Below are 22,448 nucleotides of genomic sequence, written 5' to 3' on the forward strand. Positions count from 1 at the left end.
AATGTCCAGTGCTTTCCAAAGCGTTATCAAAAGTCTACAATCCTGCGATTGATATTCAGCTTGACCCTTCGAGACAGTGACTGGTTTGCGCCCGAGGATAACAACGCACCGCGAAGCTACAATCGTGTCTGTGCCAGCCTCGTTCCCAAAACCTCAATATAAGTCGTATTTATCGTCGTCCCGCGGCATGTAAGGTATGTTCCTTGCTTCTGCTTCTCGACGAGTTATACACGCGGGACCGGAAAGGTCAGCGCTGGACACCGGTGGACGCTGGTGGACATCGGTGGACGGTGGATTCCGGCATTATCCGGTGTATTACATGAGCTTTAGATATCAACACGTTGAAAACCATTATCGTTGATTGGCCTGTCCACTGACGTCCACCGTCATCCAGCGGTCCTCCGTCCCTCGACCAGCGGATTTCATTGGAAATCATCTACCTTCAGTCGCGTTTCCCGTCTCCTAATTCACCACACCATCCACTGGCTGCCACCGGATTTTGTTGGACTGTAGCACGAGCTCTCGCCAGCGGAATCCACTGGAGACGACACGCCGTCTGGTCGCCGAAACCAATTTCCAATGGATGTCGCTGGACGTTATTTGTATTCGCCTCCTATCGTTGCGATGTAGAGTAAATTTTCGAGCACAAACAATCCCTTTCTCTTATCTCTCATCCCAAATCCTTTGTGCTTCCACTGGCCCCCAATCCTCAAGCAATGGAATCCAACAAAACACAGATATTCTCAGGCCTAGTCTCGAAAATGAATAAGGCCCCACTCGTCGACCTGGCCAAGGACCTCAAACTTGACCCCGATGGGACAGTCCCTCAACTTCGGGCTCGTCTCAAGTCATACCTCGACGCCAATCAGGACAAACTCCAGCTCGATCCTCGATACCAGGGTCTCTATGCTCATGGCCCATCCAAGTCCAAGGCGGCAGTCAAAACCAGCACTGACAAGCAAGCTGAAGACGCCGCAGCGGCGGCAACTGGCGACATAGGGGTTGGCCCCGGAAAATCGAAGTATGTGTATCGCTTCTCTCGCCTTTGAGGACCAACTGATATCGTATTCTAGCGCCCAAACCAAGCTGTTGAATCAGGGCTTTACCACAGATCCCGCTCCTCAATTTACGCCATTGAACAGCGGTACGTCCCATAATGATAAACACCTTGTCATGCATCAATACCTCTAACACTTTCGGTTTCAGGAAATAAGAAGCCTGCTGCTTTGGCTGTGGAAGAGGAGGAGGAGGGCGAAGAAGAGGACAATTCCAACGGCATAGAAGGCAACTCGAGCCCCGCTCCCCCTGATTTCCCTGCTCAACCAGCCAACACCGGTGTGGGCAAGAAGGACACGGGCGACAAGGCTGAAACGCCCGAGGGTTCAAAGATCCTATCCGAATGTGCGTACTCAATCATGTTCTAACCCCCTGTTCTTGTGCTGACGCGACTTCCGATTAACTAGTGCTTGTCATTCTTCGACCCACTCAACCCGCCAGCGGATCCGGAATAGCAAGGGAAATCCTCCTCGAAGACATCACCATCTACGTGTGGAAAAGTGATACGGGCGAGGAGTCCTATTACATTTTCCTGACCGAGGTGTTTGCAGCGCTCTTCAAGATGCCTGACCAGGCGATTGGGACCCCGATAAAGGGTGCGTGACTGTACCATCGCTTCCTTGGTGTCCGACTGTTTACAATTGGTATTCTAATAGACCCCAATGGGCGTATTTTCCGTGCTGGCCTCAGCGGTAACTCTGCTGCCCGCTACAAGATTGGCTCAATTGACGAGATCCGCACGGCACCAGGAGGTATCCCCGGCACTCTCGCACAACGGGCCTCCAACAAATACAACGTTATCAAGACCCCCGACGGCACTTACTCGTGCGAGCTCTACTCGGAAGCTCTCGACCACCCACCACCAGCCATCCCTCTCTACGAAGCACGCCAGCGATACGAAGCACGACGCAATGCCCGACTTGATAGCAAACCCACGCAGAAGGTCGAGAAGGAGAGGATCATGGTCAACGACGATGATCCTCTCTTTTCTGCGTTTATTCGAGAGCGGTTCAATGTCGATTACGTCGCGACAAAGGCCATGACAGCAAAGGACGCACTGGAGCGCACCAAGGCTGCCCAGAGGCTCATCGAGGCCCTTAACGAGACCGGTTGGAAGGACAGTCAGGGGAGGTTTAATGTACCTGGTGTGTCGGCTTCAACCCTCTCCCCTTACCAGTGATGCTGACCGACTGCCATAGACACAGAAGCGAACGAGTATATGAGAGGCAAGAGCTTCCTCCAGCGGACGGCACTCGAGGCTATTTCTATCAAGCACAGCATCCACGGCAGCGACCAGAAGTTATTTAGCCTCGGGAACATCAACAGAGCGGTGGATGCGAAGGCTTGGGTTCAGGGTGCGAAAACGCGATACCAGGCTGTGTTTGACCAGATCTCGAAGGCTGATTTCGAGTTCTATGTCAACTTCGTGAATGGGAGGTGCAACTCGGACAAGGTTACCTCTAAGTGGAAGGTCTTGAAGCAATTCAGAACTGTGGACGAGGAGTACGAGGACGACGGTTTGCGATTGGACACTCCGTCTATTGACAAACTCGACAAGAAGTACTACAGTGATCGGTCTTTTCTTCCAAAGGCCCGGAAGCGTCGTGCGGAGGATTTTCAGGAAAGTAGCGAAGGTGAGCTTAGTGATAGGCTGAGGGGAAAGGGGAAAGGAAAGCGACGAGCTGTTGATAGCGACGATCTCGATAATTAGATGTCTTGTTTCCAACCGGTATCCAAGTAGATGTGATACATAATTGATTTTTCCCTTTGACAACCTTGAACCTGAATGCTCGACGAGTCTGTGTGAACTACTTGAACCATAACCATGACGTCCTCGACAGTACAGGATGTCATTCACCTCCTCAATGGCTACCTGCCAGCGTCTTTTCCGCTCTCTCAGGCTTTGTTAGCCTTGTCCCTTGTTGTCTCTCTCTTCCCTCTTCTCAGACTACACGGGAACCAGAAAAAAGATCCACGACAACCCCAACAAACAGCCTGGATGAAGTCTGCCATTGATCTTGCTATCGAGGAACTTGCTGTTGATCCCCGGGACCACTTCTGGCACCAAAATGACTGGATCTCGTCGCGCTCTATTGTCCAGAACCTTTTTGGAAACCTGGATACCATCTTCGAGCTTCTTGGAGGGCAGATTGGAGAAGATCAACCACCCGCCAATCCTTTCCATCCTGAACCACCCATTATCCTCGTTACCAAGCGAATCAATTGCTGCAAATGTAATCAAGATACACGCCAGTCTCTTCGCCGCCACGAGAAACCTCAAAAAGTCTGGGTGCTCAGCGCCGAACTAGTGTGGAAGCAAGCCCATCTTTTTATTGCCCACTGTCCGCGTTGTCGATCCGATTATTATCCCGACAGGGTAACGTTCCAGGACTTGAACGGAGTCCGGGTTCAGCAGCTCGAGATTGAAGCAGACTATCTTCGAATCTCAAAGCATGGAGTTTGGGCAAACCGAAGGGTGGCTTATGCCCAGGAGAAAGCAGTTCTGCGGTTTCATGCAGGATGGTCCAACTTTGCGGATTGGGTCAATGATACGGTCCTCCATCGCAGCAAGAAGTTGACCCTCCGGCAATCGAAACGATTATTCATCGAACACTTCTCTCGACGGCTTCTGGTTCTCCACGGCAAAGCACAGGCCTTTGAATGCGGTGCAAATATCAGTGTCGACGATTTGGCCTCAGAAGTCCGTGATTTGGTGGGTGCCAATGGCGGCTCCATTGATTCCACTTTCGAGCACAGCTGTCGAAATTGTACGCACGCCAAACGGTACCCAAGTGACCTACAAAATGCTGGATGGGAGATAGGGCTAAACGACGGACAAGCTCCTGAGGGCAGAGCTACAGGGGTTGCTGAGTTGGATCAAGTTGGGGACCTCGAACAAGAACCAATCCAGGTAGGTGTAATCGCCTGACATCCTCGAATCTTGATAGAAACTGATGCAGGTGGTGAACCAATCCCAGGACGAATCAAGGAACAACTTACCAGCAGACATGCCTCGTCGTCCTTTGCAGCAGCCGGAGCCTCTTCCGGGAGCCCCTCGTGGCTATGTACGGCTTGCAGTAATGGATGGGAAGATGATTGGTCACCGCGTAAGTGCTGCACAATTAGGTTTTTTTCTTTTTGACCAAGCTATTTTTCAGATTTGCGCAATGGACGAGTGTCAAAACCCGCTGGTCAACTACCGGAATGGACGTTTCTGTCGGGATCATGCACAGCTCAACAACATCTGTGGAATCATACCGTGTGGTGCTCCTGTTGCCAGGCAAGGTTCTGTCACTTGCGCTCGTCCCGAGCATGTACAATGGTATAAGCAGTACCAGTCCCGTTTCCAGCGTTTGTCGTTTCCCGGTGTCCAAAGGGTCATGCGACGGCAGAGCGAGATTCGTTCCGGTCGCAGCCAGGAAGGCGGTGGGATGCATGTAAATCTCGACATTGCCGGAGCACTCCCTGCATTGGACGGTATCCCAGGTGATGAAGTCACCCATACGTTCAGAGCGCGGTCGGTTTACTGCATACAGACCGTACAATGGGCGTGTGGTATGCCGATTGGGTGGGGAAAGTGCTATAGGTCAGAGAGCTCGCCCCAGGTTCTATCCATCCTTGACGCATTATGGGCGGGCAAGGATGACAAACGACCGAGCTTTCTCGCGTACGATAACGCCTGCGACCTCTTACGCCATATCGTCACTCAAAACCCGCAAAATTCCTGGTTAACCACGACAAAATTCATCGTCGATGCGTGGCATTACATAGGCCACCGTGCAACGGATGCTCTCTGTCGCCTTTGGTGCAATCCAGCACCATTGGACGGATCCCAACCCGATCTGATTCTCATCCAGGAGGATGATCAGGGCCAGATGCATGCAACTCGTGCATTCAACACAGAAACCGCCGAGCAGCTCAACTCGTGGCTCAACCGATACGAGCCCCAGCTTCGACAAATGTCAGACGTCACCTTTGATTTCTTCGTTCACGTTCTCATGCTGCTCTATAAGGAGTCGGTGGAGGAACGTATCGAACGGAAGGGGGAAAGCTTACCCAACGACTTTTGGGACACTGTTATTTAGTCAGCTTGGTGGTAGCCTGTAGGGTAGAGACTTGGTACTGGGAGTTGAATCCACGCTACACTGGGCCTCCTGGTATGGAGTCAACCAATATATTGTGATAACCCCCCGGCTATAGATGCAATTTCAAGAGCAGACGCAGAGAGACGCGACGATTATGTGTTCATTAATCAGTTACACTGGGTGAGAGACCAGAATTTAAGGGTTTGCATTGTGAATGCACGGGGAGCGGGATCTGGAGCAAGACTTGGAAGTCTGGTTATACACAAGCCACATCTGCTCTAAATTAAAAACTGTACAGCTATTCGGAGGTCTCCTGACGCGGTTCTAATCCAATAAATCCCCTCAGGGCCGAGTATAATGACTCCTCCAACAATATATGCCAAAGAAGATTTCCGCGATCGAATTTCCGGATGCAAATGTCAATGGGAAGGGTGCTTTGATCCTCTGTGCTTCTCCTGTCCCTTTTTCGTGAAGTCCGTCGCATTCTAACAATGTCATGCCTTACAGAACATAAAAGACAACATCAGAGGGGACATACGCGTTGAGAAAGTGAATACCACGATAAAAATAAAGTCAATCGTGCAATGCCTTGAGTCATGGGCGCTAAAATGATGTCATCCCTTTTGGGAAAGCGCCAGGACGTACTATGCTTCTTCATTTCATTTACGCACGTTACAAATATATCTGGAGCTATCTACACGCTCTATCCAGCGAGAAACCCTTCCCCTAACCATGGGAATCCAGTGGAATTCCAGGAGCCGGTCCACTGGATTTCGTTGGAACGACTCCGATCCGGTGGAACACAGTGTACCAGCTGAGGCGAATCCGGTGGATAGTAGTGGATTGGAGCGAGTGAATTGGTGTCCAGTGGAAAGACTACGACGTATTGGAATCCAGTGAATGAGTCTAGGCGTCTAGAGGAATCCAGTGGATTCATCTCGTGATCCACTGGAGTCCACTGGCTCAACGCTGGACGCGAGCGGGCATGATCGGACTTATCCGCGCCGAGTATATTACTGTTCTCGACGCCGTCTTTCTTCCTTGTCCAAGAACTTGCGCAATGCAACCACTTTATCACCGGTAAACACGCGAAAGGCGGCTCGCTGGTCCGGGTCGCAGTTCTACATAGATTATCGAGATGGGCATATTGCTCTGCACAAATAGAGGTTTGGGGATAAGAGGTTACGTACAGGGGGAGGAAGCTCAGAAAACCGTTCGACGCCTTTCCTTCGTATGGATGGAATCCCAGTCGCAGTGAGATGCTGGAGGTTTCCGAGTTTCTGTAGGAGCAGGTGGATTGCGTCTAGCGACAGGCCATCGCAAAACGATAGGTGAAGGCGCTCCAAATGTGTTGCATGTTCGGCGAGGGTAAAGATCGCGATGTCGGTGATCTTGTGGACCCGTACCAAGCTTAGCCGCCTCAGTCTCCCCAACCCTGCTAGCTCAAAGACGGACATGTCTGTCAGATTGCGACAGACTAGGGGTTCGGGGGAAGGTTGAGAGCGCAACCGGTCGGGGGGAAGGGGATAGATGGACCGTTAGTTCTTCAGGCTCAGATCGAAAGGATGGGCAAATGGAGTGGAAAGGACGATGGGCTAATCAAAAGATAGAAACTCACATGCTACGTCTATACACCTTAAATTAGGACAGGAGCGGGCAACCTGAACGACGGCTCGGTCCGTTATATTGGAGACGTGAGCTAGCATGAGAACGTCGAGGTGGTCACCCAATTTACAGATGCTGTCCAAAGATGCATCCGTTAGAAGTGAGCACCCCGACAGGATGAGGGATTGAATTCGGGGTGCATGTGTGACTATACCGTCGATAGAGTTGTCGGTGATTTTATTACAGGAGGAGAGGTCCAGGACGCGTAGATTGTCGGCGGTGTGCCGCAAAAATAACGAAGGAAGTTCCTCGATCCACGTAGCCGGGGTATGAGGAGGGGGTTTGTCCGGCTCCTCGCCTGGGTCCGGTGTTGGAATCATCGATAATGGCGCAGGAAACGCCTTGTCTGTGAGAAGCGGACAATTGGCCAATCGCAACGTTCGTAATTTCCTGGGTAAATTTCGTTAGTGACTGGTTCGATGACAAGTACAGATCCACACACCTAGAGAACGACCATATATCTCGGACAGCCAACGGGGTGAGAAGTGGGAGGTCACACAACTCCAGTTCCGCTAGCCGCGAACAGGATTTGGCGATGGCAGATATTGATGGGTCGGTGAGTCCAGTCACCCCGTTGAGGATTAGCCATTGAAGCGGCAGAGCTTTGTTGGCCAATTCGAGGATGCTAACGTCAGTAACTTGGGTACAATTTGACAGGTTAAGGCCTTGGAGATTATTAGCTCGTTGTGCCAAAAGAACGACTGTTCTATCGGTCGTTTCGGGGACGCCAGAGAGAACCACGGATTCCAGATGAGGGCTGTTCTTTAGGGCTTCTGCAAGGCGGTCGTCGGTAACGGCAGCAGAGGGTGCTAGCCGTTGGAGGACAAGATGACGAACGCGAGGGGTTTCATCCTCGGTAGGCAACCGGTCGGTCACTCTGATTGGCATTTCCTCATGAAAGGATGACGAAGAATTAGGATCAGGTTCTGCTAGCATTGAGCTGGAAAATATAGAGCGGTAATGGCGCTGTTATAGCCTGTTGATGAAATGGTCTTCTGGGTGAGTCTAGGTCCCTTGGTGTTTGGTTGCGGAGAAACGGGACATAATACATGTCAGATGCAACCTTGCAGATAAGACGATCTGACCAATGAGAGAAGCCTGGCGGTTACATATAGAAAGAAAAAGTCTGGAGCGTCTAAGTAGACCCGAGAACTGGCCCTACAAGTTCCTTTTGGTAAGGCACCAATGGTCATTTGATTGGTCGTTCACCAAGACTTTGACTGTGGTTCGGTGCCCACTAACCTTGCCGCCCAGGAAATCACTAGCCAATCCCCATTCGTAGAATTCCGTTGACGCTTCAAGTCCAGATTAGGTAAGCACAAATGCCTTCCTCCGCTGCTTCCACCACAACCGCGTCGACCGCTCGCCTCCCGCACAAGTCGTCGCTGCCGCCCCAGCAGCCACCGCTGGAAGACTCTTCCAGTCGCATCCCAGTCACTCCAGCAGTGCTGAGGTCCATTTTTGCCTCATCGAGGTCTCCGCATGAGGAACGCTCGATCTCACGCGTCGCCTTCTTTCGGTGATTATTGTTTGCCAGGCATATATCTTCGTCCATTTGTCCTCATATAGCTTGGTTTTCAGGTTTGCAGGCTTCCTTCTCAGCGTCATAGGCATCAGTCTTGCTGCTGCGCGAAACCGGGGTCTCAGGAGCAGTGCTGCCTTGCTCGGTGTCGTCTAACGTGTGCTGCTCGGTCACAACAGACGTAACCAAAGTAACGGGGTTCTGGCAGTACATAAATATGTCCACGAATGACTATAGCCGTCAGAAGAAATCCACGGTCCCCTTGTCTGCTGAAATTACGCCCACCACTTTACTAGATAAGTCAAAGATGGTACCTCCTTCCACCACGACTAAATCAGCCGTCTCCTCGCCGACCTCGCGGATTCCAAGCAATTTCTCAAGGTCCGTGGTGACCAATGCATAGGCTTGACGTTCTTCGATACGACCATTGGACTCCAGGGAAGCCTGCACAGCAATCAGAAACCATCTCCGGAATTCTCGTGTACCTTTCAAGGAACACATACCCATTGAATGTCGAATCTTGCGTGTCGTGCCTCCCATCCGCTTCGGACGCCTAGGCCGACAACCACCTCATTCTCGAGAAGGGTTATCAGAGCCGTATCGTTGGTAAGTGGAGGCCCAGGTAAACTATGGTTTAGATCAGCAGCAGCTCTTCATCTCCTAATAACGGACTGTCACTCACATTCGACGCTGATCCCAGACCATCGGATAGGGTCTCGCTGGGTTCAGAATCACCCCCACGTCCGCGAAGCCTGTTCGCGTTCAGTACCGATCTGGGTGAACAAAGCAAAGACATACTGATCTCTTTGGCGAGGAGATGCGCTTCGGCAGCTCCGCTGAACACCATCCGCATTCTGGACCCAATCCGGTTTTCGATGTCCATTTTCAAGATCAACAATGAGGCCATGATGTCTGCACTGTCGACGTCGACGATCAATGGAACCACACCCTGTCCTATGGTTAGCCTCATGCAGAGTGATCCGTCAGACAATGCCTACCTCTGCAGCCTTTCTGAACCAGTACCCGGTTTCCTTGTCCCTTGACTCCCACCCACGCAACAACCTCCTCAATGTCGCTAACTGTGAGCTTACGCTAACGGCACCCGGTATGAGTGGGTGAGCCCTTCCTAATACGACGTGGAGGGCGACAACGTCTTGGACGATAGCTCCTCGTTCCATTGAATGTGCTCCCCCGGTGCGGAAAGCCGCAGATAGCCCTGCCAGGAACTGCGATGAATCTCCACCAAGGTAGATTGGGGTGGCCAGCGACGATGTCCCGAAGGTTACGCCAGACCGGTAAGCAAGCCTATCCGTCACGTTGTCAGGTAGTCTTTCTAAACAAGGATCGAACAACTTACAGCGCATTTCGTGTTTGGAACATCAAGGCATCTACAGCCCGCACGAGTCCACCGACATCGTCAAATATCCTTGGCACATTGTGCTTAAGCGCATCGAACGGACGTCCATCAGCTGTCGATGGCTCACTGGCAATTTCTTCGAGGCCAAGTGCGGAGCCATAGGACATCAGGCCTGGAGAAATAGATCCTCCTTTCAGGTCGATAAGCTCTGCCTCCTGGGCGCCCGTCAAACACGAAGAACCCCCAACGCAGGTGATTCGCCCGTTCTCGACCAATACATTTACACCTCTTGTTCCATTTCCTGCGACATTGAATCCCTGGAGCCGATCTTCGATTGATCCACCAAGTTTCCTGGTCCAGACCTTCTTTACGTTCGTAAAGACGATATGGTTATCCGAATTGCGAGCTTTGAGAGGAGGCAGTCCTTCCCATTTCAGAGCTTCTTCACGCTCTTTATCCCAGTTAGGGACGGTAGGAGGCCTCTTCCAATGTTCTCCACTTTTACCCTTCCCAATCTCGATTGGATTATCGTGCCCCCCGCCCTTCGATTGGACCGGAACCTGAAGGATGCCATCGATCCAGACTTTCACCGGCGTGGCACCTAATTGGAGCGGGTGTGAATCCCACATAACTACATCAGCGTCAACGCCTTTTTTCAGCACTCCGATACGATGAGCAAGTCCAGCAGCCGTGGCCGGGGTCGAGGTTATCGACGCGAGCGCTAGGTGGGGCTGCAACCCGTAGTAATGAGCTTGCTGTGCTTCATAGGCCAGGTACCGTGAATTTAAAACGGGGTGGTCGGACTAAGATGTGACGAATGGAGGAGGTGAATAGGCTGTTGAGAAGCTGTGGAAACGTCCCACCTTCATAACAACCGGGATACCAGCGTCAGCGAGAACACGAGGTGCATGTTCTGACCCTCGATATGCCTCCCGCTTGTACCTGAGAGTTACCAGAAGTGGCAAATAAGGTTCGGTCACGAGTGGCGGAGCAGAATGTCACCCACCTATGGTTCGTCGCAAATAACGCAACGGTTGGCACGTTTCCCCATCTGACAGAGTTCACGAAGGATGTCAGCGTTGATTGGTCTGGACCACAAGATATAGATGGACTGCATACTTACGCTCTTTTCAAAACGTCCGGGACAAGCCAAGCCTCTGCAGCATGATGGATCGATGAAATAGGGAACTTGAATTCGTTCGTAAGCTGTGTTAAAGTCCCCGTCACAAGACTGTGTCGATTAAAGGCTGGAACGACGCACCCGGACTAGGGCATCCAAATCGACCGCCTCATAACAGTGATTGGATATCTAAAGTTAGTAACCGAATGAGCGATCTGATTGGTTGTGGAGCGGGTGACTATAGGCGCCGAACCTTCACTTTGCCGCGGAGGACATCGACGAGGATCTCCCATTGCAAATTCTCAGGGAATGGGCCAGTGATGGAATCCCAAAGACCGTTTTCCACCAAGTCGCAATACTCGTCTTGAGCAACCATAATCTTTCTTGCCTGGCTGTAAGCTGACCGAAGCGCCCACATCGTATCCATTCGGTTTCCGTAACGTTTGAGGTTCTCCCCGCAGGATTGTCTGCGTATGACGACATGTCAATCGTAAATGGCTTCGAGTGCTCGTACCAAGGTGGACTCACTTCATGTGTCTCCAACGAAATGGGGCGTTGAGGTCATCAGCGCTGGTTAAGGAAGATGGAGGGTCGACAATCATAGAAGATCCAGACCGGTCTGACGTTTTCCGCAGCTTCACAAAGAAAGATTGGCCACCTTTGACAATATCAGTCGAAGTCTTGGGTAACGAGGGCATGTACTTGCCTATCGCATTATTGCTGCCGGGTAAAACCTGGACAGTTGTGACACCGCCGGCGATGGCCAACTGGAAAGCTTCGTCATGAGTGCTAAGTCCATCAATGCTCTTCAGCCAGGGGACAATAGGTCCATGGGGAGAATCAAGGTCGATGCCGCCTGACAGCCAAAGGGATGATCACTCTACGGGGAAGGATACCAAGCCCGAACAAGACTCACCTGACAAGATGGGGGAACTGAGGATACCGATGTGCGAGTGCAGATCCACTGTTTAGGTATATGAGTTCCAACGAAGCTCCACTCGAAGAGACGATAGCTCACCAAGTCCGGGCGTCACCCACGCGCCATTGGCGTTCACCACCGTCAAGTTCTCCACACTATCAATAACACCACCCGGTATATCCCCGATGCCTCTAATTATCCCTTTGTCGAGCAATAGGTCCCCGTGGATGACGACAGTGCCATTCTTTTCGCCAGTAAAGATCTTCGCATTGCGAATCAAGGTGCCGTTCGTCCCGGGTTCGAACCTGTCGGATTTGTCTCTCCCCCAGAAATTGGGAGGTGGGCCAGGAATCACTCTGACAGCAGCGCACCGAGCGAGGAGCTCCTCCCGTTGGGCCCGAAAGATAGGCTTGCTGCCAGAGAAAGCCCCAAAGGTAGGGTATGAGCCTAGCGGGTTGAGCCCAGTCCAGGCGAGGGCGAGCGCAAGAACAATGGCTAAAGCTGCAACATGAAGAAAGGAGTATCGTGCAGCGCCGAGTTTCCGCCCGATAGTCGGCGCAGGCGAGAAGCTGGGACCTATTTTCCCAGAGGACATGGTTGTAGATGCAGAAAGAACTGGCATTGCGAACAATGCGGTCGTCGTTTTGTATAACCCGTGCACGACGTTGTCACGTTGCGTGAGCCACATGCCTTTGAATTAATGAAAGGGACATCATCGGCCATGAAGCAAGTCGTTGTCATCGTAAAACAAAGGAGTGCTTCATCAGTCGTGGCTAGCGCAAGAGTAATTCGGGAGGAGTGTAAGGCGCATTCATTGATAGAGCGGAGTTTAAGATCTGATAATTACGCGATGCCTTCGACCAACGGCCACTCCAGCGGTGGACGGTTCCATCGGTATCGTCGTGAACACGTTGCCTGGTCATGCATACGCGACGCTACTATGAGGACCTAGAGTACAACTTGAGGTCACATTAAACCGGCAGTCTAGCACGACGCAGATAAGAATACAGGCAACGCGGGTACCATGACCTCGGGCTGGATGCGAACTGCCTATGATCGAGCTTGACTCAGGGTCCCAGGGCCAGTGCTGCTCCCTGCTTCAGCTTGAGCTGGTGTATCATCATTGATGATCGTTGCACTGGTTATCTTTCGGCTTTTACGTTTTTTGTTATTGGCCGCAGAATCAGTGGGAGCATGGGCTTTCTTGACCCTCAAAATATCCATGATTTCTTTAGATGGAGGTATGTAAATCGCCTGGAAGGAAAGGTGCATAAATGCGGAACATACCTTGATGAGTCATATCTTCATATCCCTTGATGCTTTTCTTCATCGTAAGCCAGCGTCGTTGCAAACTGTGCGCACTCCAGAGATTCCAATCAGGGTCAGGTAGAGTTTTCCAGTCGATTTCAGTATCATCGCGGACGTTCAACGAATCCACTCTGTTATGCAACATTAGTTCAAGCATGCAACGGTCACCAAATTCACTTACTTGTGAACAAGAATATAGGCGTCTTGTTGGCTCCACCGAGGCTTTTCGCCTTCTCCGGTCTTCAGGAGCTTGCTCAACGAATCCGTCCTGGAAGTAAACTGAGTATCATGTCGGGATTAGATGTGATCTCGAACCTACCACTTTATCCGGCATTGTTGACGACCTCGCCTTCCACCCATCAATTCACTGACCCTTCCCCAGAATACGTCTGTGTCGGGATCACGACCCTGCTTCACTGTCATGTCGGTAACTATGCGGGTGAGTTCATCTTCCTCTTCTTTGGACCAAGGACCTATGTCTACCGTTAATATCGAAATGTGAAATGGATACAATGGCACCATACCGTTCTTCCTGACATCACGACCAACAATGTGGTTGCGATAGCGGTCTCGACAGTCCGATGACATCCTGCCGACGCGCTGGCTCACTTTCTCCCATTGTTGACCTAAATCAGCGACAGCCCTGAAGAATGCTTAGCCCAGAACAAGTTGGAAAAGGAGAAACGTACTGTTTAAGCGCTGCGTCTTCATCTGCGGTCCAATTCCCCTGCTGCTTTAAGGGATGATGTGTCCGTCGTACATGATGGTAAACCGCGACAATGGGTCGTTGAGGGACGGCTCGAGCTAACTCGACGTTATACACTCGCACTACGAGGGAAGGAGAACGTAAACCTACTTAGCTCAGTCCAGAATTGATTGTTTCGCTGCTTTTCATTTTTGGGAAAGATGATATCGAGTATCTGGGCTTCCGTAAGTTGGTGAGCCTGGTGCGAGGGATTAATGCGTGTCAAGGGAATCCAAAGAAGGCCGCATACCTGACGGTGAGCTTCAATAGCATCTGCCAGCTGTTGGGCTTCCGTCGCCGAGAACTTGCCCTTCTTGTATACCAGACCTGAACGAAAGTTAGACGGGTAGCAGCAGACACCTTACGAAGGCGCACCTTCTGATTTAACTAGTTCCGTCAATTTAGCTGCGCTCAACCACTTCGTACAAAGCATCTCAGCGTGGTCAGTGTTCGTTTGATGCTCGAGAACAGAGCTAGTGTGGTTGGCAGGCTGGGAACGACGTGTTGAAGCACCAGTTTGACGCCCTGTTCGACCGAGAATAGCGCTAGATTCGACAGGCGTTTGGCCAAGGGTCGTAGACGAAGTTGGTGGTAGTGGAAGAGGCTGAGGAACGAAGGCAGGAGGGGGAGGGAACGTAGGCGGTAAAGGGGGGACGTTTACAGTGTTCGCAGCGTCACCAAGGGTCTTCAAAACTCCTGCAATTTTATCCATATCCAGATCTTGCAAAGCACGCAGGACATCGTCACTTGAGCCGTACGCCAGTTCGTTGAAGACATTGGGCGGGACGTTATTGAGGTTAAACGGCCCTGATCCTTCTCCAAAGCCTGGGGGAAATGGGAAGCCTGGGGGAGGTGGAAACGGAATGAAGTGGCCTGGCGGAGGTGCTGGTGGAACAGGCATCGGTGGAGCTGGAGGCTCTGGCTGTGCCTCAGGCTCTTCTTGTCCAAGTTCAGCGGGGGACGCCGACGACACAGCGGCGACGATAGCATTGAGAAGCGCTGCAGTCGACCCTTGAGGATCCATGTCGGTCTCTGGTGGTTCCGTTTGTTCTGCAGGCTCGGCAGCGACCGCTTTCTGTTTCCCTTTGTCGCGCTTTTTCTTATCTTTCTTCTTCTTCTTTTTCTTCTCTTGCCCCACATCCAACCCTTCTGGTGCTGCTTCCTCGCTCAAGCCGTGTTCGGAGTCAGGCTCAGGTGCAAGTTGGTTCGTTTGAGCGTCCCCCGTCTCTTCGACATGCCTGTGTTTTTTCTTTTTCTTCTTCTTCTCGCGGTGCTCGTGGTCCTGGCCATCTTCCCCAGTTATTTCTATTTTGTCGTGGGAGCGTGTTTTCTTCTTTTTCTTTTTGCGTTCGACGGTGGGATCGTGTTGTTCGGGTTCAGCGCTCGGCTGCGACGCGTCCTGAGCGGACAACATTAGGGTAGGCTTAAGAGATTGTGGAAACCCTTTTCTCCGGTTTTATCGGTCGCGTCTGATTCAGATCCCTGACATCAAATAATAATATTTTTCTGATTTTCGAGCATTTCCTGTATGTACGATACAACTTGTACATATTTGAGGGTCTTCTCATCTCGAACACCATACCAGTTAAGGAGGGCTAGTGACGGATTTATTCAATCTTCGTCGCCATCGTCATCAAACCAACGGTCTTCAGCTTCGCGGTCGTCATCTGAATCTAACGATTCGTCCCAATCGACCTTATCGTAGTCTATGCCCTAGTGGAGGATGAGAAAGGGGATCGTAGAAGGTAGGTGTAAAAGATTCAAACCTCGAGCAGTCCATAGATGAAGCGTTCTCGAATCCGACGCTCAAAGGTCCTCTGTCGTTCGACGTCGCTTTCTGGCTCTGGACTTGGTAGGGGACTGTCGTCGTCTTCCTCTTCGTCAGTGTCTTCGTCTTCTTCAGGTATGAACTTGTCGTCTTCCTGGGCTCTTCTTAGCAAACGGACACGTTCATTCTCCCGCTCTTCCTCATAGTTGCCGAGTAGGTTGCCTAGGTTCCCAACTTGTTTCTCTCTACCCTCCAGGAAGTGCGTCTGAGCCCAAGCACGCTCTTCTTTGGCTTCTTCCACTCCGGGACGTAGTCCTCCCTCCCATAACCCTGGCCAAGTGTTTCGTGCGTTTACAAAGTTCAATTCTGGTGGAGCCGTGGTCGTCCACTTTAGTCTTCGGTTGCGAATGGCAGGGATCACTGTCCTTTGCTTGGGGTTCGTGATGAGACCGAATCGCGGAGAGAGATGTGGGGGTAATTCCTTGAGATGCTTTGACAAAAACCCAATCGGGTCCTTCTTGGGAGACGGTGTGTAGTCCTGGCGCAGTCCAAGATAACGGAGAGTGGGAGCCTCTTCAAAATCGGACGCTTTCATCGTCTTTTCAGTTCATAGAAGACGTGTATGCAACATGGTTCCGAGTTCAGATGAATGCTAGGACGAGACGCCATAGGGTCTACTGACCGTAGCTCGCAACTGTTGGAAGACGAGACTCAACAAGCGTTCGCCTCCGGCAAATCGGCACTTGGTCGTTGGATCCAAACAAAGACAAATCGCATTGTGGCTAGACCTCGAACTCGTGTTTTCTTGTTGTTTTGAATGTTGTCCATGGCTAGGGGTTCAATCACCTGGTCGCTCGTTGTCGCACTCGCTAGTCCAGCAAAATACATAGAATTCCCGTTCAGTCTCTCGCGCTATCCCACCCTGCCGATATGCTTCAAATTTCCTCGACTCAAGTCAAAATCTACGAGTGCCGGATGGGCTGGTGCCCAGAGTCGTTCCCCAACGAACTCGCACTAGTTGAACATGTCAAAGATCACATCAGAAAGGCGCCTTGGATTCGCCGAGGCGATCTGCCTGTCATCGTCCGAGCAGAGGAAGGTTTGGGCGAATCAATGTCCCTAAGCGCCGGAATGATAGGTCTTTCTTCACCATTTCCCAGCCAAGTTGGCAAGGTCGTTAGGGTAGAAACCTCTGGTATGTCCTTTCAGTCCTGAACCCATATATATATATATATACATCAAAATTCATGCCAATTAGGTTCACAGTCGCAGCCTAGTCAGGTTGCCCAACCCACGTCGTCACTCCCTTCACCACCCCAATCAAATCACGCGCCTTCTCCCCACTTGCAAACATTCAATGCGTTTGATAGCGGCGACCTTGCATCGCAGCCAGAGTTCACGGTGGATCCGAATGACTCTCCCATTGTTGGGGGGTTTGATGACTCCCCCGCTTTCAGCTTCAGATCCACCTCTCAAGACGGCTCGCCACAAAAAGCCCTTGTAATTCCAACTTCTCCAGGTCTCGACACACTGGTTCTCCAAGGATCATCAGCCAGTAAAAAGCGGAAGGCGCGAGACTTTGTCTCTTCCATGTCGGATTCCCGACGAGCCTTACCTCCGTCGGTTTCGATGGCGTCGCACGTCTCGAATTCCTCTGTGGCTTCTGTAGAAAGGCAGTTGACACAATCTATGGACTTCGATGATGATGAAGGTGTGCTTGAGAGGTACATTCATACCGACCAGTTTGCCGACTCCTATGCTGGCCTCTCATCCCAAGCAGAGTCTCAAGTATACGCCGGAGAGATCTTCCAGTCCCAGGTCAAGTCATCCGCGCAGCCGTTCACTTCGCAACCGATGCCTTCTGAAGCTTCGCAACAACGACAGCCTGAATCCCAGTCCTCTTCGGAAGGGAACATATCAGCTTCGTCGAATTTAGAGCCACCGCCTCCTGGTCAACCTCAGCCATCTACATCCACTGTCAGCTCTCAGAAATCGGCCCCGTTTAGCAAAACGTCCCATCCCTTCTCGCAACACGACTCTCTCGCTTCTCAAGCACACCCTTCGACCTCTTTCCCTATCCGTGTGACAACCTCTCCAGTAACCCCCGTCACGACTGTCTCACCAGCAACCCTCCAAAGCTCTTCCAAATCCCGGACTGGGAATCCCAGCCGCCGTGTTTTCCAGTCTGGCACCCTTCCCCATTTTGGGTCGCAAGATACCAATCAAGCAGGCCCTTCCGCGAAGCCGGCTACGACAAGAGCCTTATCTGCGATTGAACGGGCGCCTGATGGAGGTCTCATCCATCGGCACTTTGACCGTCACCAGCACCACCAGCCAGGTACTTCTCGCGACGAGGATAATGAACCAGGCGTAGAAGATGAAGGCGACTCGGAGGATTTTGAGTCCCAGGATAGGCGCTACGCCATTCAGACTCAAGCACCGTACGATAGCCAGGCAATGGACTTTTAAAGCACATGTGTTTCATACTTCTTTTTCCTTCAAACTGAACATCCCTGTATCTGTCACCATAGCATCTTTCTGGCACACTGGTCACCTTATACACATACCTTCGACATCGATCAATCTTTGGCAATGACATTGTACATCTCAGTAAAGCCTTCTAGTACATATTATCATATCAATAATCTCCCACCCATCTCCTCGTCCATGGCCGCCAGCCAAATCCCCTGGAGAACGGTAAGCCTAGACCTAACCTTCTGACAGGGTCGGAAGGGTGATAACGACAGAACCGTTGGTCATTTTGACAGCTATAAACTAGACTATTGAAATACCCTGAATTTGAACAGGCAGAACGCCAGCGCGTAAACGGTAAAGTCTGCAGCTGGACGAGACTTGAAATGAGTACTCGCGATCGCGGCAACATCCACAAACAAATTCGGCAGTGCAAGTAGGTTCCGCAGTTGCACTTTAACCATGGCGTTAACCTCGACATGGATTTCAATCCGTGGGCTACAGACGATACTTCCTCAAAACCCGCTACCAATGAACCCGAAACGGGGCTTGTGACCAGTCCTGCACCTCTTGAAAGTTCTCAGGCTTTGGTCCACTCACCCAACGACTTCCTGCTCGTCATCTTCATTCACGGATTCAAAGGATCGGATGAGACTTTTGACCATTTCCCGCAAAGACTGCACCATCTCCTAACCCACTCATTGCCGAATACTAAGGTAGAATGCATAGTCTTCCCTGCATATGAGGTGCGTCCATAGACTTGCTCAATCTCCGCCGTTGCTAACCGCCGGTTCATTTCCTAGACCAAAGGCGAATTGGTTAGTTGGTTTGACCGCTTCCTTAGCCAAGGAGCCTAACCAATATGCCCAAAGGATAAAGCCATCGTACGTTTCGCTGACTGGCTCACAAGCTTGGTGGTCGAGCGAGAAGTTGCTTCAGGTGGTGGGGCAGGATCTGCTAAGATTGTCTTGTGCGGTCACAGGTGCGTCGCTGCTCTGTAACAAGATATGAAGCGCGATTGATATTCTCGTATCCAGTATGGGTGGTCTGCTTGCTGCCGATAGTCTTCGCGAATTTGTAAACTCGAGGCCTGATAAGCAGGCGCCTCTTTGGCCGAGGATCATCGCCTTGCTCGCGTTTGACACTCCAGTACGACGACCACAATCTCTTCCTGCTCTGCATGACAGACTGATGGCGTTATCAGTATCTCGGACTTCACCCACACATCGTCAAGGACAGCGTCGAGAAGGCTGCAGATCATTTCAATGCAGCGAAGACGGTCGGGTCCGCGCTCTTTGGTTCCCTCGCCGGGTTCACTGCAGGGAAAGCAGCGACCGCCCCTGCTGCCCCCAATGCAGCTTCTTCAAGCCAAACACAGTCTCCATGGGCCAAATGGGCAGCCCCAGCTGCGTACGCGATTGGAGGAGCGGTGCTTGCGGGAGCAGCCGCTGGAGGGGCATACTATGCTCGAGATCACCTCACGCAAGGGTACACATGGGCAACGGACCACATGAAATATGTCGGAAACTTGTGGGATGAACAAGGGCTCAAGGCTCGTGTCGAAACTTTGGTGGATATCGACGAACAAGAAGGAGTAATCTTCCGCAAGTACGTGACCCAGGTTTTAGCCCTCGTCTCTTTCTGACCTGACGCATATCAGCTACTACACCTACTTGCCCCCGACCCTGCCGAGGTACCTGAACTCGAGGACATTCGTCGTTCTCCCCGATTATGGTTCTCGAGCCGCCTCGCGTTTCATCGCTTCCAACAACAATATTGCCGCGGATGAGATTCAAGCTCATACAGGGATGTTCAACCCCGCATCCAACGACGGGTACTACGAACTTGGCTTGACAAGCGCGAAGGCTATCCAAGACGCATTCCAGAGATGGAGGACGCCCCAGCTCCAACCTGTTCCAGCTCGTCCCCGACCCAACTCCCCGAGACCAAAGCCACCTCGGCCAACCTCACCCAGAAGTCCACACCGGAGAGCGACGAGCCCGAGGATGCAGCAGCCCACGAGCCCCTCGTCGAAGAATAATGTTCCAGAAGGAGATCTAATCAGTTTCTAATTTGCATCACCTGATTAGCACTCGTTTTACGTGTTTATGGACATTTCAAAGAGTTAATTACTGGGAAGTGTCAACTCCATAGAATACGCGTCCTCTCCGTCGGCATCTGGATGCGAAGCGTCAACGAAATACCTTGGGGTAGCAGTGAGGACGTACAATATTTCTTTTCGATGTCCTTGACTCGGAATCCCAAGGTATCTTTGTAAAGCGAGAGTGCTGCACGGTTGGATTTACGGACGTGAAGCGAGACGTAGGCTGCGCGGTAAATATCCACCATTGCTTCCTCTGGAGAAGGCAGATGAGGATCAAAACAACGGCGATATAGTTGGTCAGCGTACGCGATTGCAACATCAACTTCTTTGCGAGGCCTAGACGACGGTAGGATCGCAAAACCGAGATGGAGGTAACATGTCCATGGGGAGGTTTGCCTTCCTGTGGATCCTCGTCCCTATTTCACGGTTGTTGGATTATCGACAATGCAGAACGGATTTGTTAGATAAAGACTTACATTTTAGCCAAGATATAACCAACCACCCTCCCGTTCTCGTCCTCCGCGACATACGAAAGACCAGGCCATGTCATGGCATGGTACAAGTCTGTTCGCCATTTAGCACGCCAGCAGTACGAGAGGTTGCGGAAGAGCGTTCAAAGGTGTCCGTTGAAAACCGAGGTAGGAAAATAAGTTCTACTAGTTCGTCACTTCGATATGTTTACTGGTAACGCAGAATTCGGGACGCACAATATTTCATTGTGTAGTTTTCGGGGAGATTGTGCAAGTTGCAGGCTTGCATGCCTTGGAGGTCTTCTATCTAGAATTTAAGCTAGTTCTTTCGAGTGAATGACTGTAGGAAGCGCTGTGAAACTTACTCGAACTTGACGGATGTTCATGGTGGTGGTCGCGGTCCAAGAATATTTTGATGGCGAAGTGGGTGGTAAACGCGGCCTGAACTCAAACATGCCTCGACAGGTCGCGAAGCGAAAATGCGCCGCTACACGACAATACATATTACGCAAGTAGGCTATGTTATCAGTTTATGTAGGTTCTAGTAGATCAGTAGGAATTTCCACAAAATATGTGTCTATTCGACAATGACATCGCCAGGATCACCGATTAGTTTGCGTTTAGGCTTCCCATCCTTCTTGACTCCGATAACCTTAATTTCCATCTTCCGTGTCTTTACATGCTTGAGTTCTTCGTCAAATTGATCGTTCAAGAAGGCAACCGAGAGATCGGCGATTGTATTGAAAATCCTCCTTGCGGTACCCCCACTTATTAGCGGGAGAATTGGGAAATCGGAGAAGGATGTATGTTTTGAGCCGACTAGAAGGGAGATTCATTAAAGGAAAGTTGCTATGGAAGAAGGGATAATAGATACCTAGAGTGGCAATCCTCCCTCCTTCCGGTTCCCAACCCTTGACGATTTCTTGCAATCTGGCAAAGTGATCTTTCCATAAAGTGAACGTTTCCGAGTTGATCACCAACATTCGAGGATGAGCTACTGTGTCAGAGGCGAAAATGTCGTTTTCCTCGAGTGTACTTTTTACGGAGTCGACCTCTACATTGATGGCGTTCTTCCCGTTACCTTTGGTCGAGATAGGAACTGGTCCCGGTGCGGGGAGAGGCTCGAGCCATGGATCCAGGATAACGGCACGCGAGACAGGGATTGGCGTGTATTCCTGGGTGGGCTCCGAGGAGAGGATAGATAGCTAGAGGTAGGGCTTAATGCGCATAACCTCGAGCACGGTGGGAAACATACCACTGTGCATCCGCCGAACGAATGACCAGCCAGTACGACGTCCTTGTCGCAATCGACGAATGGTTTCCCAGTCACGTCGTCTAGACCCCAGCTCTTCCTGTTGAACTCACTGCCGTCGATAGTGTCCATTCGGGCTTCCGGGTCATTGTGAATGAATTTATGGAATGCATTGTATGCAGTGTATACCTCATGGTGTCGGAAGGCGAGTTGCTCTGCACGAAGAGGGTACGGGGCGTTCTTGATTGCATCATTGCCTTCATCCCAGCTTTAGGTATTTTTAGCGTGCCAGTGCCAGGAATCGACAAGTGGTTAGGACTTACTGGATGTCTGCTTCCCGTAGGTAGAGAAGAGTTCGAGGCTCCGACTTGTTTCCATCCACATTCCAAGAACGAGGCATGGTCGTTGTCCCTGTACCGTCTCTGTGTTCAACCGCGAGGACCACCCGTCCGGAAGCTGCCAGTCTTGAGCAGAATTGACTAGGGAAGAAGAGAAGGATCAGATTTCTTTCCGCACAGAGAAGTTAGCGAAGAATAATCACCTGTAGGCGGTCCGGCTCCCTCCCAGACCATGAGAGAATATGACAAGAGGCCATTGGGGTCTAT

The 22,448-nt window shown here is 51.3% G+C and overlaps 10 protein-coding genes across 10 annotated transcripts; 4 read left to right on the forward strand and 6 right to left on the reverse strand.

Annotated features, from left to right (window-relative positions):
- Window positions 1-761: 761 nt before the first annotated feature.
- CC1G_14681 (hypothetical protein) lies at window positions 762-2,767 on the forward strand (the record flags this gene model as incomplete). The annotated part of the gene is made up of 6 exons (XM_002911206.1): window positions 762-1,021; window positions 1,074-1,144; window positions 1,207-1,401; window positions 1,464-1,652; window positions 1,713-2,201; window positions 2,256-2,767. The coding sequence occupies 6 exons, from the start codon at window positions 762-764 to the stop codon at window positions 2,765-2,767; spliced, it is 1,716 nt and encodes a 571-aa protein (XP_002911252.1).
- Window positions 2,768-3,055: 288 nt separating this feature from the next.
- Window positions 3,056-5,141, forward strand: CC1G_14682 (hypothetical protein; the record flags this gene model as incomplete). Its single annotated transcript, XM_002911207.1, has 3 exons — window positions 3,056-3,967; window positions 4,005-4,163; window positions 4,215-5,141. The coding sequence occupies 3 exons, from the start codon at window positions 3,056-3,058 to the stop codon at window positions 5,139-5,141; spliced, it is 1,998 nt and encodes a 665-aa protein (XP_002911253.1).
- Window positions 5,142-6,154: 1,013 nt separating this feature from the next.
- On the reverse strand, window positions 6,155-7,900 carry CC1G_01365 (SCF E3 ubiquitin ligase complex F-box protein grrA; the record flags this gene model as incomplete). The annotated part of the gene is made up of 4 exons (XM_001837401.2): window positions 7,249-7,900; window positions 6,760-7,196; window positions 6,332-6,618; window positions 6,155-6,262 (listed from the first exon to the last, which is right to left on the reverse strand). The coding sequence occupies exons 1-4, from the start codon at window positions 7,740-7,742 to the stop codon at window positions 6,155-6,157; spliced, it is 1,326 nt and encodes a 441-aa protein (XP_001837453.2). The 5' UTR covers window positions 7,743-7,900.
- Window positions 7,901-8,367: 467 nt separating this feature from the next.
- CC1G_01366 (hypothetical protein) lies at window positions 8,368-12,319 on the reverse strand (the record flags this gene model as incomplete). The annotated part of the gene is made up of 15 exons (XM_001837402.1): window positions 8,368-8,559; window positions 8,614-8,772; window positions 8,832-8,955; window positions 9,011-9,080; window positions 9,127-9,277; window positions 9,327-9,633; window positions 9,686-10,488; window positions 10,549-10,627; window positions 10,692-10,736; window positions 10,809-10,891; window positions 10,947-10,994; window positions 11,059-11,272; window positions 11,334-11,661; window positions 11,722-11,769; window positions 11,824-12,319. 15 exons carry the CDS (start codon window positions 12,317-12,319, stop codon window positions 8,368-8,370), a joined length of 3,147 nt encoding a protein of 1,048 aa, XP_001837454.1.
- A 455-nt stretch (window positions 12,320-12,774) lies between these two features.
- Window positions 12,775-15,191, reverse strand: CC1G_01367 (nucleolar protein; the record flags this gene model as incomplete). Its single annotated transcript, XM_001837403.2, has 9 exons — window positions 12,775-12,953; window positions 13,012-13,163; window positions 13,214-13,300; window positions 13,352-13,505; window positions 13,557-13,675; window positions 13,722-13,836; window positions 13,889-13,976; window positions 14,028-14,104; window positions 14,153-15,191. The coding sequence occupies 9 exons, from the start codon at window positions 15,189-15,191 to the stop codon at window positions 12,775-12,777; spliced, it is 2,010 nt and encodes a 669-aa protein (XP_001837455.2).
- Window positions 15,192-15,388: 197 nt separating this feature from the next.
- CC1G_01368 (hypothetical protein) lies at window positions 15,389-16,322 on the reverse strand (the record flags this gene model as incomplete). Its single annotated transcript, XM_001837404.2, has 3 exons — window positions 15,389-15,490; window positions 15,544-16,133; window positions 16,262-16,322. The coding sequence occupies 3 exons, from the start codon at window positions 16,320-16,322 to the stop codon at window positions 15,389-15,391; spliced, it is 753 nt and encodes a 250-aa protein (XP_001837456.2).
- A 153-nt stretch (window positions 16,323-16,475) lies between these two features.
- Window positions 16,476-18,014, forward strand: CC1G_01369 (hypothetical protein; the record flags this gene model as incomplete). Its single annotated transcript, XM_001837405.1, has 2 exons — window positions 16,476-16,740; window positions 16,804-18,014. The coding sequence occupies 2 exons, from the start codon at window positions 16,476-16,478 to the stop codon at window positions 18,012-18,014; spliced, it is 1,476 nt and encodes a 491-aa protein (XP_001837457.1).
- Window positions 18,015-18,496: 482 nt separating this feature from the next.
- CC1G_01370 (hypothetical protein) lies at window positions 18,497-20,089 on the forward strand (the record flags this gene model as incomplete). The annotated part of the gene is made up of 6 exons (XM_001837406.2): window positions 18,497-18,763; window positions 18,821-18,835; window positions 18,890-18,999; window positions 19,055-19,166; window positions 19,222-19,625; window positions 19,678-20,089. The coding sequence occupies 6 exons, from the start codon at window positions 18,497-18,499 to the stop codon at window positions 20,087-20,089; spliced, it is 1,320 nt and encodes a 439-aa protein (XP_001837458.2).
- Window positions 20,090-20,142: 53 nt separating this feature from the next.
- CC1G_01371 (silencing group B protein) lies at window positions 20,143-20,977 on the reverse strand (the record flags this gene model as incomplete). The annotated part of the gene is made up of 6 exons (XM_001837407.1): window positions 20,143-20,195; window positions 20,246-20,374; window positions 20,428-20,537; window positions 20,598-20,685; window positions 20,829-20,898; window positions 20,957-20,977. The coding sequence occupies 6 exons, from the start codon at window positions 20,975-20,977 to the stop codon at window positions 20,143-20,145; spliced, it is 471 nt and encodes a 156-aa protein (XP_001837459.1).
- Window positions 20,978-21,168: 191 nt separating this feature from the next.
- CC1G_01372 (hypothetical protein) lies at window positions 21,169-22,243 on the reverse strand (the record flags this gene model as incomplete). Its single annotated transcript, XM_001837408.2, has 4 exons — window positions 21,169-21,410; window positions 21,466-21,796; window positions 21,847-22,111; window positions 22,167-22,243. 4 exons carry the CDS (start codon window positions 22,241-22,243, stop codon window positions 21,169-21,171), a joined length of 915 nt encoding a protein of 304 aa, XP_001837460.2.
- Window positions 22,244-22,448: the final 205 nt, after the last annotated feature.

Source organism: Coprinopsis cinerea, assembly GCF_000182895.1.
Source record: "Coprinopsis cinerea okayama7#130 chromosome 5 map unlocalized cont3.5, whole genome shotgun sequence".
Classification (NCBI taxonomy): Eukaryota; Fungi; Basidiomycota; class Agaricomycetes; order Agaricales; family Psathyrellaceae; genus Coprinopsis; species Coprinopsis cinerea.